This window comes from Oncorhynchus masou, chromosome 5, assembly GCF_036934945.1.
Source record: "Oncorhynchus masou masou isolate Uvic2021 chromosome 5, UVic_Omas_1.1, whole genome shotgun sequence".
In the NCBI taxonomy this organism is placed as follows: domain Eukaryota; kingdom Metazoa; phylum Chordata; class Actinopteri; order Salmoniformes; family Salmonidae; genus Oncorhynchus; species Oncorhynchus masou.
In genome coordinates, this window is record NC_088216.1 from 13,616,009 (window position 1) to 13,634,068 (window position 18,060).

The 18,060-nt window shown below is 47.1% G+C and overlaps 1 protein-coding gene and 1 long non-coding RNA gene across 5 annotated transcripts in view; both read left to right on the forward strand.

Annotated features, from left to right (window-relative positions):
- Nucleotides 1–18,060, forward strand: part of LOC135533628 (lipopolysaccharide-induced tumor necrosis factor-alpha factor homolog) — a 29,198-nt gene that overhangs the window by 8,554 nt on the left and 2,584 nt on the right. For 2 of the 4 annotated variants that reach the window (XM_064960941.1, XM_064960919.1), the window contains exon 5: nt 1,486–1,614. The exons of 1 other annotated variant lie outside the window; for it this stretch is intronic. In XM_064960941.1, the coding sequence (XP_064817013.1) occupies nt 1,486–1,591 (106 nt within the window). In that variant the 3' untranslated portion in view covers nt 1,592–1,614. Of the gene's footprint in view, nt 1–1,485; nt 1,615–7,387; nt 10,139–18,060 lie in introns of those variants that run through there. One more of the 4 variants, XM_064960924.1, reaches the window with a different exon arrangement.
- LOC135533663 (uncharacterized) lies at nt 1,617–4,294 on the forward strand. Its single transcript, XR_010454569.1, has 3 exons — nt 1,617–2,683; nt 3,639–3,698; nt 3,973–4,294. It is a non-coding gene; the product is annotated as an uncharacterized LOC135533663 (long non-coding RNA).

Consider the following 18,060-nt stretch of genomic DNA (forward strand, 5'->3'; position numbering starts at 1 on the left):
TCTAATTGTGCTGCTGTCATGGGGCTCTGTAGGGTGTGTTTGTGAACAGAGCCCCAGGACCAGCTTGCTTAGGGGACTCTTCTCCAGGTTCATCTCTCTGTAGGTGATGGCTTTGTTGTGGAAGGTTTGGGAATCGCTTCCTTTTAGGAGGTTATAGAATTTAACGGCTCTTTTCTGGATTTTGATAATTAGTGGGTATCGGCCTAATTCTGCTCTGCATGCATTATTTGGTGTTCTACGTTGTACACGGAGGATATTTTTGCAGAATTCTGCGTGCAGAGTCTCAATTTGGTGTTTGTCCCATTTTGTGAAGTCTTGGTTGGTGAGCGGACCCCAGACCTCACAACCATAAAGGACAATGGGCTCTATGATTGATTCAAGTATTTTTAGCCAAATCCTAATTGGTATGTTGAAATTTATGTTCCTTTTGATGGCATAGAATGCCCTTCTTGCCTTGTCTCTCAGATCGTTCACAGCTTTGTGGAAGTTACCTGTGGCACTGATGTTTAGGCCAAGGTATGTATAGTTTTTTGTGTGCTCTAGGGCAACAGTGTCTAGATGGAATTTGTATTTGTGGTCCTGGTGACTGGACCTTTTTGGGAACACCATTACTTTGGTCTTACTGAGATTTACTGTCAGGGTCCAGGTCTGACAGAATCTGTGCATAAGATCTAGGTGCTGCTGTAGGCCCTCCTTGGTTGGTGACAGAAGTACCAGATCATCAGCAAACAGCAGACATTTGACTTCGGATTCTAGTAGGGTGAGGCCGGGTGCTGCAGACTTTTCTAGTGCCCGCGCCAATTCGTTGATATATATGTTGAAGAGGGTGGGGCTTAAGCTGCATCCCTGTCTAACCCCATGACCCTGTGTGAAGAAATGTGTGTTTTTTGCCAATTTTTGCTAATTTTTGCCAATTTCTGCCTCTCTCTCTCTCGCTCTCTGTCTCTCTCTCTCTCTCTCTCTCTAACCCATCTCTCTCTCTCTCTCTACCCCATCTCTCTCTGTCTCGCTCTCTCTCTCTCTACCCCATCTCTCTCTCTCTCTCTACTCCATCTCTCTCTGTCTCTCTCTCTCTCTCTCTCTCTCTACTCCATCTCTCTCTGTCTCTCTCTCTCTCTCTCTCTGTCTCTCTCTCTCTCTCTCTAACCCATCTCTCTCTCTCTCTCTACCCCATCTCTCTCTGTCTCGCTCTCTCTCTCTCTACCCCATCTCTCTCTCTCTGTCTCTCTCTCTCTCCCTACCCCATCTCTCTCTCTCTCTCTCTCTCTCTCTCTCTCTCTTTCTCTCTCTCTCGGTCTCTCTCCCCCATCTCTCTCTCTGGTTCTCTCTCTCTCTGTCTCTCTCCCCCATCTCTCTCTCTGGCTCTCTCTCTCTCTCTCTCTCTCCTCTCTCTCTCTCTCTCTCTCTCTCTCCCTCTCTCTCTCTCTCTCTCTCTCTCCCTCTCTCTCTCTCTCTCTCCCTCTCCCTCTCCCTCTCCCTCTCTAGGTGCTGGCCATGCTGTTTGATTCCGTTCTGTGTTGACTCCTGTAAGGACGTAGAACACCGCTGCCCCAACTGCAAGAGAGTGATCTACATCCACAAACGCATGTGAACAGACCAAGATGAGACACCTGCCACATCCACAACTCCTCATGAAAATATAAATATCTGTTGTGAGAAGTCCCAGTGTAAAGACAATAGTCTGCCTGTGGCTGAGATGACTACTGGAGGACCAGCGTAACATTGACTAGTGTCAGTGTGTAACAAGCTAAGGCCACTTCTAGCAGACTTTTTACACTGATTGTAATGTATGTATTCTTTCATTCTGTGAATCTTCTTGTTAGACGGAAAGTAGGATTCTATTTGCATTGATTGGTTGTTGGGTTTTTTAAAGGGACAGTTCACAGTTGAAACAATAAAAAAGCTGAACCCTGCCTCTGTTTTTGTAAAAAGCTGTGGGATGGGTCTGGAGAAGTGTAACTGCTCTAAGACAGAGCTATGCATGCACTGACTGACCATCCAAAATTATGTCTTTATCAATGTTTTGGGCTATACAGCGTATGTTCACATTTACAAACATTGGAGCAAAACAAGCGGATATTTTGGGTTCGATGGGGTACAACAGTTCAACTAAACTCATAAGGCAGAATAAGTTATATTCTTCAAGATCCAAAAAATGGATGCATTAACTGCTGATTGCCCCTTTAACTGATTAACAATAATTGTTTTAATAAAGTCAATAATGACTTTGACTTTTGAGATGATAGTGGCCCTTGTTTCCAGAAACACACACACATACATTCAATATGTCTTTCTAAAAATGTATTCACCTGAAAAAGGCCTGTGTTTGGTGTGTTAACTCTCTAGTTTTCCCAAACACCAATGGACCAATGTTAGTAAAGTAATGACTACCTAGTCTGCATTACGTTCTAATAGTCTAACTGTAGATTTATCATCATGATGATACTGTTTCATGTTTGATGCTCTGTCTGCTCGCCCCCCCCCCCCCCCCACACACACACACCATCACACGCTCCCCACACACACGCTCTGTCTGCTCGCCCCACACACACACACTATGTCTCTCTCTCTCTCTCTCGCTCTGTCTGTCTCTCTCGGTGCTTCAGTTTCGTTGTCTCTTCAGGGAGTTGCAGTTCTCATCTGTAGCTCCACAGTACCTCGTCTCCTCCAGAGCTCCAGACAGGTAAGGGACTGTCGTTCTGTTTGTGGCTGGTATAGGGTGTTCTGAGCTGGGTAAAGGTGGGCTGGGAAAAGGTGGGCTGGGATAGGGTGTTCTGAGCTGGGTTAAGGTGTTCTGGGCTGGGATAGAGTGTTCTGAGCTGGGATAGGGTGTTCTGAGCTGGGTAAAGGTGGGCTGGGATAGAGTGTTCTGAGCTGGGATAGGGTGTTCTGAGCTGGGTAAAGGTGGGCTGGGATAGGGTGTTCTGAGCTGGGTAAGGTGGGCTGGGATAGGGTGTTCTGAGCTGGGTAAGGTGGGCTGGGATAGGGTGTTCTGAGCTGGGTAAAGGTGGGCTGGGATAGGGTGTTCTGAGCTGGGTAAAGGTGGGCTGGGATAGGGTGGACTGAGCTGGGTAAGGTGGGCTGGGATAGGGTGTTCTGAGCTGGGTAAGGTGGGCTGGGATAGGGTGTTCTGAGCTGGGATAGGGTGTTCTGAGCTGGGATAGGGTGTTCTGAGCTGGGTAAGGTGGGCTGGGATAGGGTGTTCTGAGCTGGGATAGGGTGTTCTGAGCTGGGTAAAGGTGGGCCGGGATAGGGTGTTCTGAGCTGGGTAAAGGTGGGCTGGGATAGGGTGTTCTGAGCTGGGTAAAGGTGGGCTGGGATAGGGTGTTCTGAGCTGGGTAAAGGTGGGCTGGGAAAAGGTGGGCTGGGATAGGGTGTTCTGAGCTGGGATAGGGTGTTCTGAGCTGGGATAGGGTGTTCTGAGCTGTCCATACCTTATTTGAGAGGTGAGGATTTTTTGTATGGAGGTCAATGAGAGAGTGTCTCACCTGATCTTGATTTTTTATTAATTTATTTTTTAACAACTCCTCCCGACAGCACCACTCCACCAGCCCCCGGCAGCTGAAGAGATATTTCACTGGAGATTCAGTCGTGATATTTATTGGTGGATTTATTCATTGACATTTATCTCTTATCAGTTCTCCAACCAGACATGAACCAACCACCTCCCCAGACACAACCTACAATCACCCCTGGTGGTGAGTCATGTACACACACACACACACACACGCACACACGCACACACGCACACACACAGACACACACACACACACACACACACACACACACACACACACACACACACACACACACACACACACACACACACACACACACACACACACACACACACACACACACACACACACACACACAGACACACACAGACACACACACACACACACACCGAAGTAAACCCGTAACTGATGCACCAAAACTAACTAAATCGGTTCCTCATTTTGTTATTCACAGTTCCCCATGTGGAAAACCAGAGAACAGTTGTTGGTGGCAGGATATTCTGACGTAAGCAACACCTGGCCTTAGCAACCCCTCTGACATGATATGAGGTCGTCGGGGTGCTAGTACCTCATCCTCTACCCCACATCTCTGAGGAGGTGTGACATAGAGATCAAACAACAGAAACAGTTAACTGTAGTTCAAATTCAATCCACGATTAAAATGGTAATCTCCCATAGAAATATAATATCATTCTAGATCTGTGATAACTCCATCCAAAGAGGTTCTATCCTGTTCTGACCAGTTCTATCTGGTTCTAACCAGTATTCTCCTCCCTCTACAGTAACCCAGGTGGTGGTTCTGACCAGTTCTATCTGGTTCTAACCAGTATTCTCCTCCCTCTGCAGTAACCCAGGTGGTGGTTCTGACCAGTTCTATCTGGTTCTAACCAGTATTCTCCTCCCTCTGCAGTAACCCAGGTGGTGGTTCTGACCAGTTCTATCTGGTTCTAACCAGTATTCTCCTCCCTCTGCAGTAACCCAGGTGGTGGTTCTGGCCAGTTCTATCTGGTTCTAACCAGTATTCTCCTCTCCCTCCAGTAACCCAGGTGGTGGTGAAGCAGCAGCCGCTGCTAAGAGACGTACCCGGCCAGATGATGTGTCCCCACTGTCAGGTCCCGGTTCTGACAGAGACCACACACGCCACTGGACTGCTCACCTGGGTCATCTGTGGAGCCCTTTGCTGCTTCATGTGAGTTATACACGCACGCACGCACACGCACACACACACACACACACACACACACACACACACACACACACACACACACACACACACACACACACACACACACACACACACACACACACACACACACACACGAGCATGGACATGCCTGTACGTAGGGGTGGCAGGTAGCCTAGTGGTTAGAGCGTTGCACTAGTAACCGAAAGGTTCCTAGATCGAATCCCTGAGCTGACAAGGTAAAAATCTGTCGTTCTGCCCCTGAACAGGCAGTTAACCCACTGTTCCTAGGCCGTCATTGTAAACAATATTTTTTTCTTAGCTGACTTGCCTAGTTAAATCAAATCAAATGTTATTGGTCACATGGTTAGCAGATGTTAATGCGAGTGAAGCGAAATGCTTGTGCTTCTAGTTCCGACAGTGCAGTAATATCTAACAAGTAATCTAATCTAATCAACTACCTTTGTGTAAAGGAATGAATAAGAATATGTACATATAAATATATGGATGAGAGATGGTGTCATGAATGTTGTTGTAAGAATCGGACCAAAATGCATCGTGGTTTGGGTTCATCATCTTTATTACGTGAACCGGCAAAAAACAATAAAGAACAAAACGCTGATTGGGAACCAAGCCAACCTAGAAATACAGAAACTAGAACGCCCACCCTAGTCACACCCCGACCTAACCAAAATAGAGAATAATACACAATAATACACACAAAACAGGTTACAGGAATACACACACACAGGTTACAGGAACACACACACAGGTTACAATAATACACACACACAGGTTACAATAATACACACACACACATTACAGGAACACACACACACAGGTTACAGGAACACACACACACAGGTTACAGGAACACACACACAGGTTACAATAATACACACACAGGTTACAGGAACACACACACACAGGTTACAATAATACACACACACAGGTTACAGGAACACACACACACAGGTTACAGGAACACACACACAAGTTACAATAATACACACACACAGGTTACAGGAACACACACACACAGGTTACAGGAACACACACACACAGGTTACAATAATACACACAGGTTACAATAATACACACACACACAGGTTACAGGAACACACACACAAGTTACAGGAATACACACACACACAGGTTACAAGAACACACACACACAGGTTACAGGAATACACACACAGGTTACAATAATACACACACACAGGTTACAGGAACACACACACAGGTTACAGGAATACACACACAGGTTACAATAATACACACACACAGGTTACAGGAACACACACACACAGGTTACAATAATACACACAGGTTACAATAATACACACACACACAGGTTACAGGAACACACACACAAGTTACAGGAATACACACACACAGGTTACAAGAACACACACACACAGGTTACAGGAATACACACACAGGTTACAATAATACACACACAGGTTACAATAATACACACACACACACACACAGGTTACAGGAATACACACACACAGGTTACAATAATACACACACACACAGGTTACAATAATACACACAGGTTACAATAATACACACACACAGGTTACAGGAATACACACACACAGGTTACAATAATACACACACACAGGTTACAATAATACACACACAGGTTACAAGAATACACACACACAGGTTACAGGAATACACACACACAGGTTACAATAATACACACACAGGTTACAATAATACACACACAGGTTACAATAATACACACACACAGGTTACAGGAATACACACACACAGGTTACAATAATACACACACACAGGTTACAATAATACACACACAGGTTACAAGAATACACACACACAGGTTACAATAATACACACAGGTTACAATAATACACACACACACAGGTTACAGGAACACACACACAAGTTACAGGAATACACACACACAGGTTACAAGAACACACACACACAGGTTACAGGAATACACACACAGGTTACAATAATACACACACACACACAGGTTACAGGAATACACACACACAGGTTACAATAATACACACACACACAGGTTACAATAATACACACAGGTTACAATAATACACACACACAGGTTACAGGAATACACACACACAGGTTACAATAATACACACACACAGGTTACAATAATACACACAGGTTACAATAATACACACACACACAGGTTACAGGAATACACACACACAGGTTACAATAATACACACACACAGGTTACAATAATACACACACACAGGTTACAATAATACACACACACACGTTACAGGAACACACACACACAGGTTACAATAATACACACACACAGGTTACAGGAATACACACACAGGTTACAAGAATACACACACAGGTTACAAGAATACACACACACAGGTTACAGGAATATACACACAGGTTACAAGAATACACACACACAGGTTACAAGAATACACACACACACACACACACACACACACACACACACACACACACACACACACACACACACACACACACACACACACACACACACACACAGGTTACAGGAACACACACAGGTTACAGGAATATACACACACTGAATCTCCATCTCTCTCTCTCTGTCTCTCTTACCCCCTCCTCTCTCTCTCTCCCTCTCTCTCTCTCTCTCTCCCTCTCCCTCTCCCTCTCCCCCCCCTCTCTCTAGGTGCTGGCCATGCTGTTTGATTCCGTTCTGTGTTGACTCCTGTCAGGACGTAGAACACCGATGCCCCAACTGCAAGAGAGTGATCCACATCCACAAACGCATGTGAACAGACCAAGATGAGACACCTGCCACAAAGTGATCCATATCTGCAAACCTACTGTATATATGAACAGATCTAGCCACAGCCTACTGACAGTTCCGTGCGTAATCCACATCAGAAAGACAATAGTCTACTGTCTCTCTAAAATGACCACAGCAGGACAGCTTCCTCTACTGTCTCTCTGAAATGACTGCAGCAGGGCAGCTTCCTCTACTGTCTCTCTAAAATGACCACAGCAGGACAGCTTCCTCTACTGTCTCTCTGAAATGACTGCAGCAGGACAGCTTCCTCTACTGTCTCTCTGAAATGACCACAGCAGGGCAGCTTCCTCTACTGTCTCTCTGAAATGGCTGCAGCAGGGCAGCTTCCTCTACTGTCTCTCTGAAATGGCTGCAGCAGGGCAGCTTCCTCTACTGTCTCTCTGAAATGACTGCAGCAGGGCAGCTTCCTCTACTGTCTCTCTGAAATCACTGCAGCAGGGCAGCTTCCTCTACTGTCTCTCTGAAATCACTGCGGCAGGGCAGCTTCCTCTACTGTCTCTCTGAAATGACTGCGGCAGGGCAGCTTCCTCTACTGTCTCTCTGAAATCACTGCGGCAGGGCAGCTTCCTCTACTGTCTCTCTGAAATGACTGCAGCAGGGCAGCTTCCTCTACTGTCTCTCTGAAATGGCTGCAGCAGGGCAGCTTCCTCTACTGTCTCTCTGAAATGACTGCAGCAGGGCAGCTTCCTCTACTGTCTCTCTGAAATGACTGCAGCAGGACAGCTTCCTCTACTGTCTCTCTGAAATGACTGCAGCAGGGCAGCTTCCTCTACTGTCTCTCTGAAATGGCTGCAGCAGGGCAGCTTCCTCTATGGTCTCTCTGAAATGCCTGCAGCAGGGCATCTTCCTCTACTGTCTCTCTGAAATGACTACAACAGGGCATCTTCCTCTACTGTCTCTCTGAAATGCCTGCAGCAGGGCAGCTTCCTCTATGGTCTCTCTGAAATGCCTGCAGCAGGGCAGCTTCCTCTATCGTCTCTCTGAAATGACTACAGCAGGGCAGCTTCCTCTACGGTCTCTCTGAAATGGCTGCAGCAGGGCAGCTTCCTCTACTGTCTCTCTGAAATGACTGCAGCAGGGCAGCTTCCTCTACTGTCTCTCTGAAATGACTGCAGCAGGACAGCTTCCTCTACTGTCTCTCTGAAATGACTGCAGCAGGGCAGCTTCCTCTACTGTCTCTCTGAAATGGCTGCAGCAGGGCAGCTTCCTCTATGGTCTCTCTGAAATGCCTGCAGCAGGGCATCTTCCTCTACTGTCTCTCTGAAATGACTACAACAGGGCATCTTCCTCTACTGTCTCTCTGAAATGCCTGCAGCAGGGCAGCTTCCTCTATGGTCTCTCTGAAATGCCTGCAGCAGGGCAGCTTCCTCTATCGTCTCTCTGAAATGACTGCAGCAGGACAGCTTCCTCTACTGTCTCTCTGAAATGACTGCAGCAGGGCAGCTTCCTCTACTGTCTCTCTGAAATGGCTGCAGCAGGGCAGCTTCCTCTATGGTCTCTCTGAAATGCCTGCAGCAGGGCATCTTCCTCTACTGTCTCTCTGAAATGACTACAACAGGGCATCTTCCTCTACTGTCTCTCTGAAATGCCTGCAGCAGGGCAGCTTCCTCTATGGTCTCTCTGAAATGCCTGCAGCAGGGCAGCTTCCTCTATCGTCTCTCTGAAATGACTACAGCAGGGCAGCTTCCTCTACGGTCTCTCTGAAATGGCTGCAGCAGGGCAGCTTCCTCTACTGTCTCTCTGAAATGACTGCAGCAGGGCAGCTTCCTCTACTGTCTCTCTGAAATGACTGCAGCAGGACAGCTTCCTCTACTGTCTCTCTGAAATGACTGCAGCAGGGCAGCTTCCTCTACTGTCTCTCTGAAATGCCTGCAGCAGGGCAGCTTCCTCTATGGTCTCTCTGAAATGACTGCAGCAGGGCAGCTTCCTCTACTGTCTCTCTGAAATGCCTGCAGCAGGGCATCTTCCTCTATGGTCTCTCTGAAATGCCTGCAGCAGGGCAGCTTCCTCTATGGTCTCTCTGAAATGACTACAGCAGGGCAGCTTCCTCTACGGTCTCTCTGAAATGCCTGCAGCAGGGCAGCTTCCTCTACTGTCTCTCTGAAATGGCTGCAGCAGGGCAGCTTCCTCTACTGTCTCTCTGAAATGCCTGCAGCAGGGCAGCTTCCTCTACCGTCTCTCTGAAATGACTGCAGCAGGGCAGCTTCCTCTATGGTCTCTCTGAAATGCCTGCAGCAGGGCAGCTTCCTCTATGGTCTCTCTGAAATGACTACAGCAGGGCAGCTTCCTCTACGGTCTCTCTGAAATGCCTGCAGCAGGGCAGCTTCCTCTACTGTCTCTCTGAAATGGCTGCAGCAGGGCAGCTTCCTTCCTGTCAATAGGAATGTGTGACAGGGTATTATTCACCATATGTGCCGGCTGCAGAGTAAAAATGGACTATATCGTAAAAATTAATGAAACCAAAAAATGTGCTTAAGGTGAGGCATTAGGGTCAGCAGTGTGGTTATATTTGATGACTTTGTGGCTGTGCTACTGATTGTAATGACGTTTTTTAATTAAATGGATTTAAACAGAAAGTATTGTTCTTTGTAATAAATAACGGACAAGTTTGTTGATTGGTTGTTTGCTTTTTTCATTGATGATTAACAAGGATTTTAATCATCTCAATAATACCTTTGACTTTCGAGAGGATAATGGTTATTATATTATTTCATAAACACACACACACACACACACACACACACACACACACACACACACACACACACACACACACACACACACACACACACACACACACACACACACACACACACACACACACACACACACACACACGCCACCTTTAGCCACTAAAGCTCAGTGAGTCAGAGGTCTCTGGTCTGTTGATTGGAACCAAGGGAGTCTTCAGGTCTGAGGTCAAGTTCCTGTTCCCTGGCATACTGGGCGTTGTCTCACAGTCAAAGGTGGTGGTGCAGCGAAATGCTTGTGTTTCTAGCTCTGACAGTACAGTAATACCTAATGCTTGTGTGTCTAGCTCCAACAGTACAGTAATACCTAATGCTTGTGTGTCTAGCTCCAACAGTACAGTAATACCTAATGCTTGTGTGTCTAGCTCTGACAGTACAGTAATACCTAATGCTTGTGTATCTAGCTCCAACAGTACAGTAATACCTAATGCTTGTGTGTCTAGCTCCAACAGTACAGTAATACCTAATGCTTGTGTGTCTAGCTCCAACAGTACAGTAATACCTAATGCTTGTGTGTCTAGCTCCAACAGTACAGTAATACCTAATGCTTGTGTGTCTAGCTCCAACAGTACAGTAATACCTAATGCTTGTGTGTCTAGCTCCAACAGTACAGTAATACCTAATGCTTGTGTGTCTAGCTCCAACAGTACAGTAATACCTAATGCTTGTGTTTCTAGCTCCAACAGTACAGTAATACCTAATGCTTGTGTGTCTAGCTTCAATGGTGCAGTAATATCTAGTAATACAAAACAATACACAAAAACCACAAAGTTAAAAGAAAGATATTAAGAATGATCAGAAAAAGCAAAGTCAGAGTCCAGGATGGACAGAGCCAAAGGATTCACACCTCTTGACTATTTCTACCATACCCCCTACCATACCCCTTACCATACCTACTACCATACCCACTACCATACCCACTACCATACCTACTACCATACCCACTACCATACCCACTACCATACCCACTACCATACCTACTACCATACCCCCTACCATACCCACTACCATTCCCACTACCATACCTACAACCATACCCACTACCACCATACCCACTACCATACCTACTACCATACCCACTACCATACCCACTACCATTCCCACTACCATACCTACTACCATACCCACTACCATACCCACTACCATACCCACTAATATACCTACTACCATACCTACTACCATACCCACTACCATACCCACTACCATACCTAATACCATATCCACTACCATACCTACTACCACCATACCCACTACCATACCCACTAACATACCCACTACCATACCCACTACCATACCCACTACCATACCCACTACCATACCCACTACCATACCTACTACCATACCCACTACCATACCTACTACCATATCCACTACCATACCCACTACCACCATACCCACTACCACCATACCCACTACCATACCCACTACCATACCCACTACCATACCCACTACCATACCCACTACCATACCTACTACCATACCAACTACCATACCCACTACCATACCTACTACCATGCCCACTACCATACCCACTACCATACCCACTACCATACCCACTACCATACCCAATACCATACCCCTACCATACCTACTACCATACCTACTACCATACCTACTACCATACCCACTATCATACCCAATACCATACCCCTACCATACCCACTACCATACCTATTACCATACACACTAAAATACCTACTACCATACCCACTACCATACCAACTACCATACCTACTACCATACCTACTACCATGCCCCTACCATACCCACTACCATACCCCTACCATACCCACTACCATACCCCTACCATACCTACTACCATACCTACTACCATACCCACTACCATACCCACTACCATACCCACTACCATACCCCTACCATACCCACTACCATACCTACTACCATACCCACTACCATACCCACTACCATACCCACTAATATACCTACTACCATACCTACTACCATACCCACTACCATACCCACTACCATACCCACTACCATTCCCACTACCATTCCCACTACCATACCCACTACCATACTCACTACCATACCCACTACCATCCCTACTACCATACCCACTACCATACCCACTACCATACCCACTACCATACCTACTACCATACCCACTACCATACCCTACCATACTACCATACCTACTACCATACCTACCATACCTACTACCATACCCACTACCATACCAACTACCATACCTACTACCATACCCACTACCATACCTACTACCATACCCACTACCATACCCACTACCATACCCCCTACCATACCCACTACCATACCCCCTACCATACCCACTACCATAACCCCTACCATACCTGCTACCATACCCGCTACCATACCCGCCACCATACCCGCTACCATACCCGCTACCATACCCGCTACCATACCCGCTACCAAAACTGCTACCATACCTACTACCATACCCACTACCATACCCACTACCATACCTACTACCATACCCACTACCATACCTACTACCATACCTACTACCATACCCCCTACCATACCCACTACCATACCTACAACCATACCCACTACCATACCCACTACCATACCTACTACCATACCCACTACCATACCCACTACCATACCTACTACCATACCCACTACCATACCTACTACGATACCTACTACCATACCCACTACCATACCCCTACCATACCCCTATCATACCCACTACCATACCCACTACCATACCCACTACCATACCTACAACCATACCCACTACCATACCCACTACCATACCCACTACCATACCTACTACCATACCCACTACCATACCTACTACCATACCTACTACCATACCCACTACCATACCCACTACCATACCCACTACCATACCCACTACCATACCTACTACCATACCTACTACCATACCCCCTACCATACCCACTACCATACCCACTGCCATACCCACTACCATACCCACTGCCATACCCACTACCATACCTACTACCAAACCAACTACCATATCCACTACCATACCCACTACCATACCTACTACCATACCCCCTACCATACCTACTACCATACCCCCTACCATACCCACTGCCATACCCCCTACCATACCCACTACCATACCCACTGCCATACCCACTACCATACCCACTACCATACCCACTGCCATACCCACTGCCATACCCACTACCATACCCACTACCATACCCACTACCATACCCACTACCATACCCACTACCATACCCACTACCATACCTACTACCATACCCACTACCATACCCACTACCATACCCACTACCATACCCACTACCATACCCACTACCATACCCACTACCATACCCACTGCCATACCCACTACCATACCCACTACCATACCCACTACCATACCCACTACCATACCCACTACCATACCCACTGCCATACCCACTGCCATACCCACTACCATACCTACTACCATACCCACTACCATACCCACTGCCATACCCACTACCATACCCACTACCATACCCACTGCCATACCCACTGCCATACCCACTGCCATACCCACTACCATACCTACTACCATACCCACTACCATACCCACTACCATACCCACTACCATACCTACTACCATACCCACTACCATACCCACTGCCATACCCACTACCATACCCACTACCATACCCACTACCATACCCACTACCATACCCACTACCATACCCACTGCCATACCCACTGCCATACCCACTACCATACCTACTACCATACCCACTACCATACCCACTGCCATACCCACTACCATACCCACTACCATACCCACTACCATACCCACTGCCATACCCACTGCCATACCCACTACCATACCCACTGCCATACCCACTACCATACCTACTACCATACCCACTACCATACCCACTGCCATACCCACTACCATACCCACTACCATACCCACTACCATACCTACTACCATACCCACTGCCATACCCACTGCCATACCCCCTACCATACCCACTACCATACCCACTACCATACCCACTGCCATACCCACTACCATACCCACTACCATACCCACTACCATACCTACTACCATACCCACTACCATACCCACTACCATACCCACTACCATACCCACTACCATACCCACTGCCATACCCACTACCATACCTACTACCATACCCACTACCATACCCACTACCATACCCACTACCATACCTACTACCATACCCACTACCATACCCCCTACCATACCCACTACCATACCCACTGCCATACCCACTACCATACCCACTACCATACCCACTACCATACCCACTACCATACCCACTGCCATACCCACCACCATACCCACTACCATACCCACTACCATACCCTGCTCAAAGGCACTTCAATGTTTTGTCTCGCCCATCCACCCTCTGAATGGCACACACACACAATCCATGTCTCAATTGTCTCAAGGTTAGCTTTCTTTCTTTTTTAAACCTGTCTCCTCCACTTTGTTACGTTCTAATTCTCAGGGTAAAAAAACAGACATTTAGGAAAGCGTAATCAAGTTTATTACCCAGAGGGTCGATACAGCTGCATTCAGACAAAGACATGGCTTCCCCCGTGGTAGTATTCATACCCCCCTTTGGGAAGAGTCTCCTCCTCATCACTACACAGGGCATCGTGTTCCCTGCACTCAGACCCCCCCCAAGCTTCATTATGGCTCCACCCATCGTGTTCCCTGCACTCAGCCCCTCCCAAGCTTCATTATGGCTCCACCCATCGTGTTGCCTGCACTCAGCCCCTCCCAAGCTTCATTATGGCTCCACCCATCGTGTTGCCTGCACTCAGCCCCTCCCAAGCTTCATTATGGCTCCACCCATCGTGTTGCCTGCACTCAGCCCCTCCCAAGCTTCATGATGCCTCCACCCATCGTGTCTCTTTTGTAACTAATGTTCCAATATTTCTGAGTATAACAATGTTCCAAGTTTAACCCAGAATGCAACACCTTCTTTCACACTGATTACATTGGATTCAACAGGTGACATCAATAAGGGATCCTAGCTTTCACCTGGATTCACCTGGTTAGTCTGTGTCATGGAAAGAGCAGGTGTTCTTAATGTTTGTGTGTAAAACAGTATGTAAACATGTAAAATGTATAAGTGTCCAGTGTTCAATGACTCTACGTACAAAGAGCAGGTGTTCTTAATGTTTTGAACACTCAGTGTGTGTAAAACAGTATGTAAGCATGTAAAATGTAAACATAGGGCAGCAGTCTAAGGTTCAGGGCAGGGCAGGTAACTGGGCGCAGTGGTGACTGTTTAACAGTTTGGTGGCCTTAGCGGGGTGTAACAGGCCGTGGCTCGTTTGGAGCAACTTAGAAATGTGACGTCTGGATAAACGTGGAGAAACGTCAGCTGACCTTCAGCTGTTGGGAAGAGGCTTCCAGGGAGGGCTGGATGGGGGCGGGGCAGCGGGCGGGACGGGGGCGGGGCAGGGGCAGGATGGTTACATACTGACGTATTCTCCATCAGGCTTGTGTTGCTCATCTTCACTATTCAGTCACTTCAGATGAAGTCATTACCTTATCTGCCTGACTCCTCCCTAACAGCTTAGCCCGCCCCCTCTATGAATTCAATTCAAGGGGCTTTATTGGGAAACACCAGTTAACATTGCCAAAGAAAGTGAAGTAGATCATAAACAAAAGTGAAGTAAACAATAAAAATTAAGAGTAATTATTACACTCACAAAAATGTAAAAATAATAAAGACATTTCAAATGTCATATGTGCAAATAGTTAGTCTGTGTGTGTCTTTCTCTCTCTTTCACACTCTCTCTCTCTTCCTCTCTCTCACTCGCTCTCTTCCTCTGTGCTTAAGTTTCTCTCTCTCTCTCTCTCTCTCTCTCTCTCTCTCTCTCTCTCTCTCTCTCTCTCTCTCTCTCTCTCTTTCTCTACCTCTCTCTCTGTCTCTCTCTGTTTCAGTTTCTTTGTCTCGTGAGGGAGTTGCAGCTCTAATCATTATCTCCACAGTACCTTGTCTCCTCCAGGGCTCCAGACAGGTAAGGGGCTGGCGTTTTGTTCGTGGCTGGTATAGGGTGTTCTGAGCTGGGTAAAGGTGGGCTGGGTAAAGGTGGGCTGGGATAGGGTGTTCTGAGCTGGGTAAGGTGGACTGGGATAGGGTGTTCTGAGCTGGGTAAAGGTGGGCTGGGATAGGGTGTTCTGAGCTGGGTAAGGTGGGCTGGGATAGGGTGTTCTGAGCTGGGTAAGGTGGGCTGGGATAGGGTGTTCTGAGCTGGGTAAGGTGGGCTGGGATAGGGTGTTCTGAGCTGGGTAAGGTGGGCTGGGATAGGGTGTTCTGAGCTGGGTAAGGTGGGCTGGGATAGGGTGTTCTGAGCTGGGATAGGTGGGCTGGGATAGGGTGTTCTGAGCTGGGTAAGGTGGGCTGGGATAGGGTGTTCTGAGCTGGGATAGGTGTGCTGGGATAGGGTGTTCTGAGCTGGGTAAAGGTGGGCTGGGATAGGGTGTTCTGAGCTGGGTAAAGGTGGGCTGGGATAGGGTGTTCTGAGCTGGGATAAGGTGGGCTGGGATAGGGTGGACTGAGCTGTCCATACCTTATTTGAGAGGTGAGGATTTTTTGTATGGAGGTCAATGAGAGAGTGTCTCACCTGATCTTGATTTTTTATTAATTTATTTTTTAACAACTCCTCCCGACAGCACCACTCCACCAGCCCCCGGCAGCTGAAGAGATATTTCACTGGAGATTCAATAGTGATATTTATTGGTGGATTTATTCATTGACATTTATCTCTTATTATCAGTTCTCCAACCAGACATGAACCAACCACCTCCCCAGACACAACCTACAATCACCCCTGGTGGTGAGTCATGTACACACACACACACACACACACACACACACACACACACACACACACACACACACACACACACACACACACACACACACACACACAGACACAGACACAGACACAGACACAGACACAGACACAGACACACAGACATAGACACACACACACACACACACACACACACACACACACACACACACACACACACACACACACACACACACACACACACACACACACACACACACACACACACACACACACACACACACACACACACACACTGAAGTAAACCCGTAACTGATGCACCAAAACTAACTAAATCGGTTCCTCATTTTGTTATTCACAGTTCCCCATGTGGAAAACCAGAGAACAGTTGTTGGTGGCAGGATATTCTGACGTAAGCAACACCTGGCCTTAGCAACCCCTCTGACATGATATGAGGTCGTCGGGGTGCTAGTACCTCATCCTCTACCCCACATCTCTGAGGAGGTGTGACATAGAGATCAAACAACAGAAACAGTTAACTGTAGTCAAATTCAATCCACGATTAAAATGGTAATCTCCCATAGAAATATAATATCATTCTAGATCTGTGATAACTCCATCCAAAGAGGTTCTATCCTGTTCTGACCAGTTCTATCTGGTTCTAACCAGTATTCTCCTTCCTCTGCAGTAACCCAGGTGGTGGTTCTGACCAGTTCTATCTGGTTCTAACCAGTATTCTCCTCCCTCTGCAGTAACCCAGGTGGTGGTTCTGACCAGTTCTATCTGGTTCTAACCAGTATTCTCCTCCCTCTGTAGTAACCCAGGTGGTGTTTCTGACCAGTTCTATCTGGTTATAACCAGTATTCTCATCTACAGTAACCCAGGTGGTGGTTCTGACCTGTTCTATCTGGTTCTAACCAGTATTCTCCTCCCTCTGTAGTAACCCAGGTGGTGTTTCTGACCAGTTCTACCTGGTTCTAACCAGTATTC